Here is a 15,186-nt window from a genome sequence, read left to right on the forward strand (position 1 = left end):
AATTTCTGTGCTTGTAACTCTAAGTTAAGGACCAAGGTCCTTAATTTTTGAACTTACACCTCTAAGTTCAGGACCAATTGTCCTTTACACATCTAACTCCTTAATCTGAATTTGTACCTCCAAATTCCAATGGTATAAGTTTCTCTATTGGCCACTCATTTACTAGTTCCACTACAACCACTATTACGTAACAGAAATGTCACTAATCATAAACAATTTAGCCCAAAATAGCAAGAAATCAGATTTGAATACAAGTACTGGTTATTTATTACTACTAGTGTTCTTTGCTTCAGAGAGTAAGTAAGATTTGAAATGCTTTTCAGTAGCATAAGTACTCAAAAGTCGAATCGAACCAACAACCAAGTAGGTAGGTGATTTTCAAAGTTACGAGGTTTATCTATGAACATAGGCATGCATCGAACTTGAGAGAGAGAAGCAAGGGTTTGAGAAGAAAAGCAATTGAAGAAAGGGTAAAAATATCTTTTCATATTAATTTTAATAGAGTAGTGGCTATTTTTGCTCAACATTAGAATTGCTGGATAAAAAATAAATATCACCTCAAATAGTGGCTACCCCACGCCATTTACACTACACACTACTCTCCCCAGACCCGACTTGTGAAATTTTACTGGGTTGTTGTTGTTGTTTACATATTGACGCGTTGTTTGTAAATTGACGATCAATTTAAAAATAATCAAATTATGATAAATTTTTTGGATGTTGAATGAGTTTGATGAATTGAATGAAATTAGATTATTCGTATATTAATGTATGTAAGAAGAACATAAAACTAAAAATAAATTTATAAAAGACTACAAAATCGATTGGCTTTGTCCATAGTTAATTGATTGAATCAAAACATAAGTAGTAGTGTACATTATATTGCTACTGCAAATTGAGTTAGCTTTTTTACCTTTTTACAAAGGAAGAACAAGAAAAAAATAAAGATCCTAACTTTAAGTAAAAAGGGAATATGAGAGGGAAAAACATGGTCCCAATACTACAGGTAAACTGAAGAAATATTTGTCACCTTGTGTATCTGCATTTCATTTAATAAGATAATGATATTTTGGGGGGGACAACTCCAATTCCAATTTTTGCCTACCCCTCCTCCCCTAGTGAGGGGGGTGGGGGTGAAGTCACCCTTGGGGAGGGGGGGGGTTGTGGATGTTGAATTGACATACTATAAGTATATGCATATTGAAACTTGACCATTGCCAAGTCCCAGAGACAAACAACAGAAACTATATAGATAATTATTCTAACTTATTTTATATAAATTATGGGAAGAAAACCTTGTTGTTCTAAAGAAGGATTAAACAAAGGAGCATGGACTCCTATAGAGGATAAAATTTTAATAGATTACATCAAAGTTAATGGTGAAGGAAAATGGAGAAATCTTCCCAAAAGAGCTGGTGAGCTTTATTATTTTTTTTTTTGTTTTGTATATGGACATTATTACTATAGTAATATTTTGCAAAATGATTTTGTATAAATAACAGGTCTTAAAAGATGTGGAAAGAGTTGCAGATTAAGGTGGCTAAATTATCTAAGGCCAGATATTAAGAGAGGAAATATAACTCCAGATGAAGAAGATCTCATTATCAGACTTCATAAACTTCTTGGAAACAGGTTATTCCTTTGCTCATATATAGCTACAATATTTTCGATAAATTATACTCACCGACTCGAAATCTTAGATCCGTCTCATCCAGAAACATATAAATAAAGGAACAAGGAATATACATAAACACATTATATTGCGTTTTTCATTGGGTGTGAGATATATATATATATATATATATATATATATATATATATATATATATATATATATATGAATATTGACAATTGCTGCAGATGGTCTCTGATAGCGGGAAGGCTACCGGGGCGAACAGACAATGAAATCAAGAACTACTGGAACACCAACATCGGCAAGAAACTACAACAAGGAGTTCCTCCTGGTCAGCCAAACCACATTACATCTTCCATTAATCGTCAGCGCCCTCGTTCTAGTCATGCCAAATCATCCAAGTCTGGAGAAGTTACGCAACTAAACAAAAATAATCAAGAAGACACAGTTCCTCAGGATTCACAGTATCTGTTAACAAACGTTGGACTCGGAGGATCGTCGTCTTCCTCATCCCCGTATTTGGTCGTCCGCACAAAGGCAATTAGGTGCACTAAAGTTTTTATTAGTCCTCCTCCTACTAGTAGTACAGTTGAGCCACAAAATGTTGATCAGTCTCACAATGAGATTGCTCAAAGGGCTAGTAATTCTCACTCAGTCTTCCCACCTTGCACCAGGAATCCCGTTGAGTTCCTACGCTTTCACGTTGACAACTCAAATCTTGATAATGATAACTATGACAAGGTAATGGCGGAGGATTTGGCAATAGAAAATGCAAATACTATTGTAGCATCGTCATCATTATCAGTATCATCTTTGTCCGAGAAACAACAACCAGTGTCAGAATCAACACCTACTTTCTCAGGAGAATTGGAAAATTATAATTTTAATTTCATGTTTGGTTTTGATATGGACGATCCTTTTCTTTCTGAGCTTCTTAATGCACCTGATATATGTGAAAACTTGGAGAATACAACTACTGTTGGAGATAGTTGCACCAAAAACGAAAAGGAAAGGAGTTATTTTCCTTCGAATTATAGTCAAACAACATTGTTCGCAGAAGAGACGCAGCGTAACGATTTGGAACTTTGGATTAATGGTTTCTCTTCTTGATTAATAGTTGATCTGGCATGCATGATCATGAGTCAATATACTCTTAATTAATTATGCACTCATGTTGTTTTTAGTGTCAGATTTAGAATTTAGAATCAACCAATTCTGTAATTTATATATGTATTTATTGTTATTTGTTTTCATATTTGTATAAGATGGCCTACTGCGTCTACTCTAAATCCGCCACTAATTGCAGCTAGCTTTGTGGAGGTGGTAATATTTAATTAAGCTAGCTAGCTATTTCCCTAATAAAAAACAGGATTTAGCTATAGACAAATTTTGTAGCTAAACAAAAAAATCTATTGCTAATTGTAGGACCCATAAAAGGAAAAAAGGAAATAAAGAAAAAGTTAAAAAAGTTGGTGAAGTCAAATTAGGGTGGTTGAAATTTTTTCAATAAGGGCGGCTGAAATCTGGACTTTACAAATTGAGGAACCAATCAGATTGGTTGGGTTGGTGAAAATGTGCCTATAAATATGAGTTTCATTCGTTCAGTTTAAGCACACCAAAATAACGAGAGAAGCATAAAGTAGTGAGAGTAATCCACATATTGTGGTCTGTGAGATAACTAGTGAGTGGTAGTAATATTGTAGTGAAGTATTTTAAATAAAGAATGTTATTTCTTTCAAAGTTGTAGTAGTCTCTTGACACTACTGAGTTGTAATATTATAGTGGTAATATTGCTCCACTCGGGTATTGTATTTTATCCCGCTAAAATATTTGGTGTCATTGTTACTCTCTTGTGTTATTATTATCTGCTGTGAATATTATTCCTAGGCGAGATTATTTTTTATCCCAACAACGTGGTATCAGAGCCATGGCAAATAATGGTCCGCTATCTTTTCAGTACCCCCGTCTCACAAAAGATAATTATGAGAAATGGTGTCTACGTATAAAAGCCATTCTTGGCTCCCAGGATGTGTGGGAAATCGTAGTCAGAGGGTATGCAAAACCAGATTATGAGGAAGCTCAGTCTCAAAATGAAAAAGAGGTCTTGGCAAGGACAAGAAAGAAGGATCAACAAGCCCTCACGCTCATCCATCAATGCTTGGATGATGTCATGTTTGAGAAGGTGGCTGATTCTACCACCTCAAATGAAGCTTGGGGGATTTTACAAAATTCTCTTCAAGGAATTGACAAAGTGAAAAAGGTAAAACTTCAAACTCTAAGGGCTGATTTTGAAGTTTTAAAAATGAAAGAATCCGAATGCATCTCGGATTATTTTTCAAAAGTGAAGGCTGTTGTAAATCAACTAAGAAGATACGGGGAGGACATAGAAGATGTCCGTGTGGTAGAAAAGATCCTTCGCGCTTTAACACCTAAATTTGATTTTGTGGTGTGTGCTATTGAGGAATCTAAAGATTTAGACTCTATGATGGTGGAGCAATTGGAAGGTTCTTTACAGACCCACGAAGAAAAGATCAAAAGGAGACAAGAAGTGCCATCATAGCAACTTCTTAAAACTCAAGCATCCTTCAAGGATTATGGAGGTGAAACAAGCTATAGAGGAAACGGACGAGGACGAGGCCGAGGTCGAGGAGGTCATGGAAGAGGAAGAAGTAATGGTAACAACTTCAACAATGAAGTTAAAATCCACCAAACATTCGGAGGTCGTGGTTGTGGACAAAGAGGAGGAAGAGGACGTGGATACTACCAAGAAAATAATGGACAAAGGTATGACAAATCAAAAATTGAATGTTATAATTGTCATAAATTTGGCCATTACTCTTGGGAATGTCGTAGCAATGTTGAAGAAAAGGCTAACCTTGTTGACGACAAGAAAGAAGAAAATGAGTCAACGTTGTTGATGGCACTCAAGGAAGAAGACGGAGATGATTGCAGCTCGTGGTATTTGGACAATGGAGCAAGCAATCATATGTGTGGATGCAAAGAGAAGTTTGTGGAGATCAATAAAACAGTGAGAGGTAATGTGTCCTTTGGAGATACCTCAAAGGTTCAAATCGAAGGGATAGGTACGATTCTGATCTCCTGTAAAGATGGTAGTCACAAGTTAATTCAAGATGTTTATTATGTGCCAAAATTAAAAAGTAATATTTTAAGTTTGGGCCAACTTCTTGAAAAGGAATATGACATCCACATGAAAAATATGCATCTTTGGCTTAGAGATTCAAGTGGAATTCTAATTGCTAAAGTGCATATGGCAAAGAATAGATTGTTTTCTCTGAATCTTAAAACAATTGATGCAAAGTGTTTGAAGGCTAATGTGCAAGATGAATCATGGTGTTGGCACATGCGATTTTGGCACTTAAATTTTGAAGCGCTCAAATCAATGGGAGAAAAGAACATGGTGCATGAGATACCATCAATTAACCATCCCAATCAATTGTGTGAAGCTTGTCGTCATGGAAAGCATGCAAAGAGGAGTTTTCCAAAGGAGGCCATGTCAAGATCAACCAAGCCGCTCCAGCTTGTCCACACTGATGTGTGTGGACCAATCAATCCACCTTATTTTGGTAAAAGAAAATACTTTCTGCTTTTCATTTATGACTTTAGTAGAAAGACTTGGGTTTATTTCTTGAAACAAAATCTGAAGCTTTTGCTGCTTTTAAAAATTTCAAAATACTTGTGGAGAAAGAAAGTGGCTATGAAATTAAAGCTCTAAGGTCCGATAGAGGAGGCGAATTCACCTCAAACGAATTTAATGACTTCTGTCAACTTCATGGAATTCGTCGCCCTCTAACGGTACCTTATTCACCTCAACAAAATGGTGTTGCAGAGAGAAAGAATCGAACGATTCTTAATACGGCTAGATGTATGTTGAAAGCTAAAAGTATGCCTAAGGAATTTTGGGCCGAAGCTGTGTCTTCTGCAGTTTATTTGAATAACAGGTCTCCAACAAGAAATATTAGAGATCAAACCCCTCAAGAAGCATGGAGTGGAATAAAGCCAAGTGTCAAACACTTGAGAATCTTTGGGAGCATAGTCTATGCTCATGTGCCACATCAAGGGAGAGCAAAGCTTGACGATCGAAGTGTCAAGCATGTGTTTGTTGGCTATGATACGAGTTCAAAAGGCTACAAGCTATACAACCCAAGCAGCGGTAAGGTGGTGGTAAGTCGTGATGTTGAATTTGATGAAGAACTGGCATGGAATTGGGAAGCTGAGGAAGAAACTTCATATGATTTTCTTCCATACTTTGGTGATGAAGAAGAACCGGAGACCATGGAACCTGTGCAGGACACAACTCCACCTTCTTCTCCAACAAATGTTGCATCTCCCTCTTCTCAAGAAGGTTCAAATGAACAGCCGCAAAAGGCAAGGAGCATTCAAGAGCTCTATGAGGACACAGAAGAAGTTACTAATTTTGATTTTGTATGTTGTCTCTTTGCTAATAGTGAACCAATGAACTTTGATGAAGCTGTTACAAACAAAAGGTGGAGACAAGCCATGGAGGAGGAGATTGAGTCAATAGAGAAGAACAACACTTGGGAGTTAACAACTCTTCCCAAGGGTTATCGAGCAATTAGAGTGAAATAGGTATACAAGACAAAGCAGAATGCTGATGGAGATGTGGAGAGATACAAGACACGACTTGTGGCTAAAGGCTACAAGCAAAGGCAAGGCATTGACTATGAAGAAGTCTATGCACCTGTTGCCCGCATGGAGACTATTCGTTTGCTGATCTCTTTGACGGCGCAAATGAAGTAGAAGATTCATCAACTAGATGTCAAGTCAGCCTTCTTGAATGGCTATCTTGAAGAAGAAGTCTATGTTGAACAACCATTGGGCTTCGTGGTCAAAAACCATAAAGATAAAGTGTTGCGGTTGAAGAAAGCTTTATATGGATTAAAGCAAGCCCCACGAGCATGGAATAGTTGCATCGACAAGTATTTTCAAGACAATGGGTTTACTTGTTGTCTCCATGAATATGCTCTTTACCTTAAAGTTCATACTAATGGAGACATCTTACTTGTATGTCTTTATGTTGATGATCTTATTTTTACGGGTAATAACCCAAGTTTGTTTGAAGCTTTCAAGAAAGATATGTCCCGTGAGTTCGAGATGACAGACGTAGGGCCCATGTCATATTACCTGGGCCTAGTAGTGAAGCAGATGGAGGATGGAATTTTTATCTCTCAAGAAAGCTATACAAAGGAGATATTGAAAAAGTTCAACATGCTCGATTGCAACCCCGTGAACACACCGATGGAAAGTGGGACAAAATTGTCCAAGTTTGATGAAGGAGAAAAAGTGGATCCCACATTCTTCAAAAGTCTTGTGGGAAGTTTGAGGTACTTGACTTGTACCGGACCAGATATACTTTTTGCAGTTGGAGTAGTAAGTCGCTTCATGGAGGCTCCTACCTCTACTCACTTGAAGGTCACTAGAAGAATTCTTCGTTACCTAAAAGGTACGATCGATTTTGGGTTATTTTATTCTTCTTCTAATGATTTCAACCTTGTGGGATTTTGTGATAGTGATTATGCGGGAGATATTGATGATAGAAAAAGTACAACTGGTTTTGTATTTTTCTTGGGTGATTCTGTTATTTCTTGGAGTTCAAAGAAACAGTCCATTGTTACTCTCTCGACTTGTGAAGCCGAATATATAGCAGCAACATCATGTACCTGTCATGCTATTTGGCTAAGGAGATTATTAAAGGAGCTCAATTTGCCACAAATGGAAGCTACAGAGATTTGTATTGATAACAAATCTGCACAGGCACTCGCCAAGAATCCGGTATATCATGATCGAAGCAAGCATATAGATACAAGGTATCATTTCATCAGAGAGTGCATTGCCAAGAAGGAAGTCAGGCTCAAATATGTGAAGTCTCATGATCAAGTTACAGATATCCTCACAAAGCCTCTTAAGTTTGAAGATTTTCAAAGATTGAGATCAAGACTTGGAATAAAGAAGAAAAATAAAAATTAAGGGAGAGATTTGTAGGACCCATAAAAGGAAAAAAGGAAATAAAGAAAAAGTTAAAAAAGTTGGTGAAGTCAAATTAGGGTGGCTGAAATTTTTTCAATAAGGGCGGCTGAAATCTGGACTTTACAAATTGAGGAACCAATCAGATTGGTTGGGTTGGTGAAAATGTGCCTATAAATATGAGTTTCATTCGTTCAGTTTAAGCACACCAAAATAACGAGAGAAGCATAAAGTAGTGAGAGTAATCCACAGATTGTGGTCTGTGAGATAACTAGTGAGTGATAGTAATATTGTAGTGAAGTATTTTAAATAAAGAGTGTTATTTCTTTCAAAGTTGTAGTAGTCTCTTGACACTACTGAGTTGTAATATTATAGTGGTAATATTGCTCCACTCGGGTATTGTATTTTATCCCGCTAAAATATTTGGTGTCATTGTTACTCTCTTGTATTATTATTATCTGCTGTGAATATTATTCCTGGGCGAGATTATTTTTTATCCCAACACTAATCCTACTTAACAACAAACAAACAACAACAACAATCCAGTAGAATTCCACTATTGGAATACGAGGAGGGTAGAGTGTACACAGATCTTACCCCTACCCTGGTGGAAGAGAAATTATCAAAAAATTATGTTAGCTACAAGCGATTTAGCAACAGATTAGCGACGAAGTTCCAAGTTTTTTTTAGTAGTTTTATAATTTATCACGAGTCATGTGTTGTAAATCAGTTGTATCGATCATGTCATGCACGTAATGCTTTTAGTTGATTTGAATTAATGTGATTTATGGTAGTGGGGATTGGACAACCTTTCAAGATTATCTTTCTTATGGGGTCATTAAGACTAATAAATCAGATCTCTGTTTAAATTTCTAAAACTGGTTTTAGATCAATTCTTTGTTCCTCTTCCTTTAATGTCTCGGTTTCCGCATCTTTATAGTACTTTGTTTCTAGTTAAGGTTGGTTTTTCCTTAGTTCTGAAAGTGAGAAAGGCCTATTTAACAAAAATGGCAACTTGGGACCAATAGAGAATGCAGTTAACGTTGTTTTCGTAATTAGTATATATATATATATATATATATATATATATATATATATATATATATATATAAAATGTGATTTTGGTAGAAATTATACACATACAGGGGTACGTGTTAACAAAGGTGGATCCATGATTTCAAGAGGATGGTGCCCTATTACGAAGAGGTGAATCTAGAATTTACATTTGACGGGTTTAACTTTAGTCTCTTACTATGAACCTACTACATTTTGGAAATTCTAGGTTCAAAATTATACTCATTTTGAAATTTTAGTAATTTTCACACATATATCTATACTTCGTGCTGAAAACAAGATCATTCAGAGTGGGATTTGAACTGCCAATTTCATATGTAGAGATGCACCCAATAATAATTGCATCGTAAGAGTCTTTGAGCATTGGTTCAAGCACATATATTTAAGTAATTTTAAAGAAATATAACATTATTATAGATGATTTGAGAAAAGGAGTTTGTGTTCACGTGAATCCATACCCCTCTACTTGGATACACCTCTGCCGTACGTAGACAGTTTTAAGCTAATATCGAAAGACGTCTAACCAGTCTAGACTATTATAGTCCCACACTTATCATCTTAATGTTCTTAACTTCAATTCTAAGTAGTGTGGTTTTCTTTTTTGTTTTTTATTTATTTATAACTATGATTGTTTGACTCAAAATATGTTAGACTCTTTTTGGACAAATTAATCAAAAATGAAGGGGTAAATCGTAGCTGAAGATAATAAACTCTAGGAAGAACAGAGAGATGAGAGTTGTTAATTTTCTTTTCATTCAAGGCTAGTAAGTTTTACAAAGTGTGCCTCCCCCCTTTACAAGGCTCTCATTCTTCTTATATATTCGGAAATTACCCCCCCCCATAGAAATGACATGCAAGAGATCCTTGAGGAATATTCTCGACATCCTCTAGATGGGCTTAATCTACCGCCGAGGTTGTATCCTTCTTTGCGTCGACTCGCAGGTACTCGACCATTTGTCGTGCTCATTGCAGGTCATGGTTGGTCAAATTCAGACACATACAGTTAGTCCCTCCGCTCGTCGGGGTCGCGGCCGGGTGCGTCCTCGATGAGCGGACTCTGCCTTCGTTGGGAGAAATTTGACCCATAGGAATGTTGCGACGCGACCAACGAGAGATAGCTATCACACCCAGCGGAACACTGTAGGGTACATGCTGCCTGGGGGTGATGTCAGCTTTATGTGCATCATCATTACGCGGATTTTCGAGACAAGGCCTAGCGATTTGACACTTTGATTCTAGCGCCGATTTGAGGCCTGCCTCCTCGATTCTACCACCATCCAACTCTATAAATAGGTGAAAGGTTTGATTTTTTGAAAAACTTTAGCCACTCCCTCTTGACAGCCTCTCAGTCTTCTTCATTTGCTCTTACACCTTCTTGTTCCCGTTTACATTCTCCGACGGAAGTTTCTTCTTTTTCCCACCTTTGTGTCGCTACTCTTTTAAACAAGGCTATGCTAAGGTCTCGTCGTGCTAATGAAGAGGTTCTGAAGTCACCTTGTCAACCACATCGCCTCTTTGCGGCAGCAGAGAGGTGGAGGTAGAAGAGGGTGATAGCACTCTTACGGTAAAGGCGCTACTACTGAGGCATCCCCTATCCCGGAATGATTTCCTCAAAGATCTGCCTTCTACTCTGAACTCCGTACTTTCTGAGACGAAGCAGGTTCACCTTGATGCCCTCCGCACAAAGTATGTTATTCCTGCCCATATAGAGATGATTCTGGCGGGGGAAGATTATGTTGACATCCACAGGCCTAGGTACTGTGCTTTCTACGAATATCCTTTCGTGATCGGCTATAACCTTCCTCTTTTCCCTCTAGCGGAAGAATTCTGCAGGTTTTACCAAGTTTGCCCAACTCAGCTTTCGCCGTACATGCTTAAGGTGCTTTTGTTGTTGACTAAGTATGCAGAGCTGGCGAAATGCAGCATCTCCGTCCATCATTTTTTGCACTTATTCACACCCGACTTCCTCAAGGGTACCATGGTGCATTTGAGACTTCGTGGTACAAAAGGACTGGTGGTTGGGACGGATGACCGGAGCCGTAAGTTTTGGCACAAGTACTTCTTTATCAAGACCGAACACGTTGTTTCTGACCCCGCCGGATTTCCAGAGCTATGGAACGGAACTCGTAAGTATCGTCATTCATTACATCCCCCTATTTTCTGTAATTATTGTAACTTTTGATCACTCGTCGTTTCGCAGCTATGGGCCGTCCGCCTCGCCCCATTGCGGGTCTCAAGAACTGGGTAGCTCGCCTATTGCCCTATGCGGAGGAAACTCGGACTTGGTCTGCCTTCGTGCAACGTTATGGCCCTAGGGTTTCCTCAGGTAAATATTTTCTCTACTACCTCATTGGCCATGCGACCCTGCTTATCAGTATGACTCTTTGTGATGACAGGTAGGGGAGCTTCTAGATGGAGGGCGCCTGTTCCTGCTTTTAGACAAGCCACTACTACTGCGGATACATGATTTATTTTGTGGGAGTCTGTTCGGAGGGCCATCCTCAACTTACTCAACTGGGAGATCCGTCTCGAAATGTTGCCACGAGGGAAGAAACCTCGTTGGTACCGGCCTCACATCCCGTTGATGAATCTTCTAACGGTGACAAGCCGTTAGAGAGGAAAAGGAGAAGGTTGGAGCTGGGAAAGGGTGTGGCTACAGAAGCCGACGGCATCAGAGCATCCTAGACAGCCCCGGTGCCTGTGTTTATGGCCGATGCCATTTTGTCGGGGAGGTCTCCCCGAGTGGAGGGAATTGGCCCGGGAGCTGGTTCAGTGCGCTTTGTTGAAGGTGGAACATCATCTAATATTGGAGGACCTCGTATTGAGGGTGACAGCTCGGGTTCGGATATCGACCCGGAGGATATCAGTGAATTTTTGGGTCGCCACACCCATGTGGAGGTTAGGATGGACGGGCCTGACCGTCATGTGGTAGTCTCGAGGAGCTAAAACTTGTTGTTGAACAGCGAGCAGGTTGCGTCGGCCCTTGTTCCTCTATGTGCCGCTCCTGAAAGTGAGATTCTTGGAGCGATGAATGACACAAAGTTGTCTCAGAAGGTCACTGGTATGGCCCTGCAGGTAGGTTCCCTTTTCTTCTCTTTTTGTCGTGAGGTTGGTATGATAGTCGGCGTTGTGTATTTTGTTCTCTAACTCTGCCCTTCTCTTTTGTCAGACCCTCATCTTGGAGGTGGAGATGGAGCGTCGTGAACAGAAAAGGACAGACCTCTATAGGAAGATGTCGTCGAAGTATCAGTAGTATCATGCTAAACATCGGGCGATGTATGGCATCTATCATCAGGATCCCGAGTTCCGGGTGTTTCGTGAGGGGCTTAAGTAGTGAAAGGACTAATTTGAGCGTAGGATAGAGGAGCTGAGGGAGAGGGACGAGGAGTTTGTGAGGTCTATCGCCCGTAATAACAAACTGGAGGCCTTTCTTAAGGTGAAGGAGGACGAGTGCGAGTTGAGAAAGGGGTAACGGCTGAGAATGCCGACTTACAGCTGAAGGTGGCTGACTTGACTGCAGCGGAGGTCGATGGGCTCAAGGGCGAGCTGAAGCCAGCGCTGATAAGCTGGCATCCACTATTTCTGAGTCGGTATATTTGGAGGATGCTCTCCGCATTTCTAGGTCGGAACTTACTAGGGAGAGGGAAACCTCCGGTCATCATGTCGCAGGGCTCTAAGGGCGTGTTAGGAAGCTAGAGGCAGAGCTGGCCGCATTGCAGGGACAAATGGCTTTGCTGAGGGCGGAGGAGGCAAATCGACGTTCTCAGCCTTCTACATCTCGTGCCTCAGCTGACCAGGGTTCGCCTCATCGCTTGTATGAGTTGTGGGTCCATTCGGAGGCTCATCTCGATATGTATAAGGCTTTTTATGCCGAGGGCAGGGCTACAGAGGCGGAGGTTCAGGTAGTGCACGCTGAAGCGTGTGCAGCTCGTGAGTCATGTAGATACGACCCCCTCACTCCTGACAGGGAAAGTATTAATTCTGATGACGCGAATCACCTTGCTTCAGACTCGTGGTATGAAGATGCTTACCCCGGTAGGGATGATGTGTAGTCATGGTTTGTATTTCACTTTTGCTTAGGAACTTTTGGCAGGGGTCGTACTAGGGCCTGTTCCTAGGGTCAAACGTAAATGATATTTTGCTGCAATGTAAACTTCACTTTCATCAGTTTGTTTGTTTGTCATTTTTTCTTTTGTTTATTGCATATGACATTGACGCCCGTGGCTATTGGGATGTTACTTTGACTATCGTCGTAGAACCCCATCGTGGTTCAAACGAGGTCGAACTTATATTTTAATCGATGGCCTTGTCCATTGGGATGTTGCTTCGATCTGTCATCGAAGTAGGATCCCATCGTGGTTCGAACGAGGCCGAACTCATGCTTTTTTCGATGGCCTTGGCCATTAAGATATTGCTTCGAACTGTCGTCGAAGTAAGATCCTGTTGTGGTTCGAACGAGGTCGAACTCATGCTTTTGACGATGGCCTTGGCCATTGGGATGTTGCCTCGAACTGTCGTCGAAGTACGATCCCGTCGTGGTTCGAACAAGGTCGAACTCATGTTTTTGTCGATGGCCTTGTCCATTGGGATGTTGCTTCGAACTGTCGTCGAAGTAGGATCCTGTCGTGGTTCGAATGAGGTCGAACTCGTGCTTTTGTCAATGGATTTGGCCATTAGGATGCTGCTTCAAACTGTCGTCGAAGTAGGATCCCATCGTGGTTCGAACAAGGTCGAACTCGTGATTTTGTCGATGGCCTTGGCCATTGGGATGTTGCTTCGAACTGTCGTCGAAGTAGGATCCTGTCGTGGTTCGAACGAGGTCAAACTCGTGCTTTTGTCGATGACCTTGGCCATTGGGATGTTGCTTCGAACTGTCATCGAAGTAGGATCCCGTCGTGGTTCGAACGAGATCGAACTCGTGCTTTTGTCAATGGCCTTGGCCATTGAGATGTTGCTTCGAACTGTCGTCGAAGTAGGATTCCATCGTGGTTCGAATGAGGTCGAATCCGTGCTTTTGTCGATGGCCATGGCCATTGGGATGTTGCTTCGAACTGTCATCGAAGTAGGATCCCGTCGTGGTTCGAACAAGGTCAAACTCATGCTTTTGTCGATGGCCTTGGCCATTGGGATGTTGCTTCGAACTATCGTCGAAGTAGGATCTCGTCGTGGTTCGAACGAGGTCAAACTTATATTTTTGTTGATGGCCTTGGCCATTGGGATGTTGCTTCGTTCTGTCGTCGAAGTAGGATCCCGTCGTGGTTCGAACGAGGTCGAACTCATGCTTTTGTCGATGGCCTTGGCCATTGGGATGATGCTTCAAACTGTCGCCGAAGTAGGATCCCGTCGTGGTTCGAACGAGGTCGAACTCATGGTTTTGTCGATGGCCTTGGCCATTGGGATGTTGCTTCGAACTGTCGTCGAAGTAGGATCCCGTTGTGGTTCGAACGAGGTCGAACTCACATTTTTGGAGACAGTTGTATTACCGTAGGAAGATATCACATGTCGACGATGTCGAACTTAGATTTGTGTCGATGGTTGCATTCCCATAGGAAGACATCACATGTCGACTAGTGGAGATTTGATTCCATATATACAATGGAGATTTTATTCCGTACATATAATGGAGATACAGTTCTGTACATATAATGGCGATTTGATTCCATACATACAATGGAGATACGATTCCACTCATACAATGGAGATTTGATTTCGTACATACAATGGAGATACGATTCCACTCATACAATGAAGATACGATTCCGCTCATACAATGGAGATACGATTCCGCTCATACAATGGAGATTTGATTCCGCTCATACAATGCAGATTTGATTCAGTACATATAATGGCGATTTTGATTATCTATATGTAGTCCCTTCATTGCTTCGATCCGGAGATCACATTGACGGGCCGAGGTAATGAACAACACATCGATCCATAAAGCATCCCCCTTGCAACCTCATTAAAAACCTCCCCGGAAAAACCCGATTGGGACAAAACCTGGGTGTGGAAAAAAGAGTACGACTTAGGTGACATCTTTCAGAAGTGGAAATACTTGAGGTGGGCGATGTTCCAGTTGTTTGGAGCAGTTTTCCCTCCATTGTTTCTAGCTTGAATTCCCCTTTGTTTGCTACTGCTACAATTTTATATGGTCCGTCCCAGTTTGTTCCTAATTTTCCTTCATTTGGATCCTTTGATGCTTGTGTTTTGGCCTTGAGGACGTAGTCGCCAACTTTGAGTGATCGTACCTTGGCTCTCTTGTTGTAGTATCTTTCCACTTGTTGTTTCTGGGCTACCATTCTTACGTGGGCCATGTCTCTTCGTTCTTCGACTTCATCTAGGTCTTGTAGCCTACTTTCGTCGTTATTTGCCCCGCTCTCGTTGGAGTATCTCAAGCTGGGCTCCCCGACCTTGACGGGTATAACTGCGTCGGTCCCATAGACCAGTGAGTATGGTGTTTCTCCCGTGTTGGATTT

The 15,186-nt window shown here is 40.7% G+C and overlaps 1 protein-coding gene across 2 annotated transcripts; it reads left to right on the top strand.

Moving 5' to 3' along the window:
• The first annotated feature begins 1,216 nt into the window (after positions 1-1,216).
• LOC104246294 (transcription factor MYB123-like) lies at positions 1,217-2,886 on the top strand. Of its 2 annotated transcripts, XM_009802089.2 has the most exons (4): positions 1,217-1,415; positions 1,503-1,632; positions 1,861-2,178; positions 2,308-2,886. In XM_009802089.2, exons 1-4 carry the CDS (start codon positions 1,283-1,285, stop codon positions 2,741-2,743), a joined length of 1,017 nt encoding a protein of 338 aa, XP_009800391.1. In that variant the 5' UTR covers positions 1,217-1,282; the 3' UTR covers positions 2,744-2,886. The 2 variants fall into 2 exon arrangements, with proteins under 2 accessions (XP_009800391.1, XP_009800390.1); XM_009802088.2 differs by having other exon boundaries at positions 1,239-1,415; positions 1,861-2,886.
• Positions 2,887-15,186: the final 12,300 nt, after the last annotated feature.

Source organism: Nicotiana sylvestris, chromosome 10 (genome assembly GCF_000393655.2).
Source record: "Nicotiana sylvestris chromosome 10, ASM39365v2, whole genome shotgun sequence".
Classification (NCBI taxonomy): domain Eukaryota; kingdom Viridiplantae; phylum Streptophyta; class Magnoliopsida; order Solanales; family Solanaceae; genus Nicotiana; species Nicotiana sylvestris.

Bases quoted from the DNA above. Each gene is read 5' to 3' on its own strand.
- LOC104246294 (XM_009802088.2), top strand. From the start codon at position 1,283: ATGGGAAGAAAACCTTGTTGTTCTAAAGAAGGATTAAACAAAGGAGCA. The intron at 1,416-1,502 runs GTGAGCTTTATT...TATAAATAACAG, and splicing joins AAATCTTCCCAAAAGAGCTG to GTCTTAAAAGATGTGGAAAG. The intron at 1,633-1,860 runs GTTATTCCTTTG...CAATTGCTGCAG, and splicing joins CATAAACTTCTTGGAAACAG to ATGGTCTCTGATAGCGGGAA.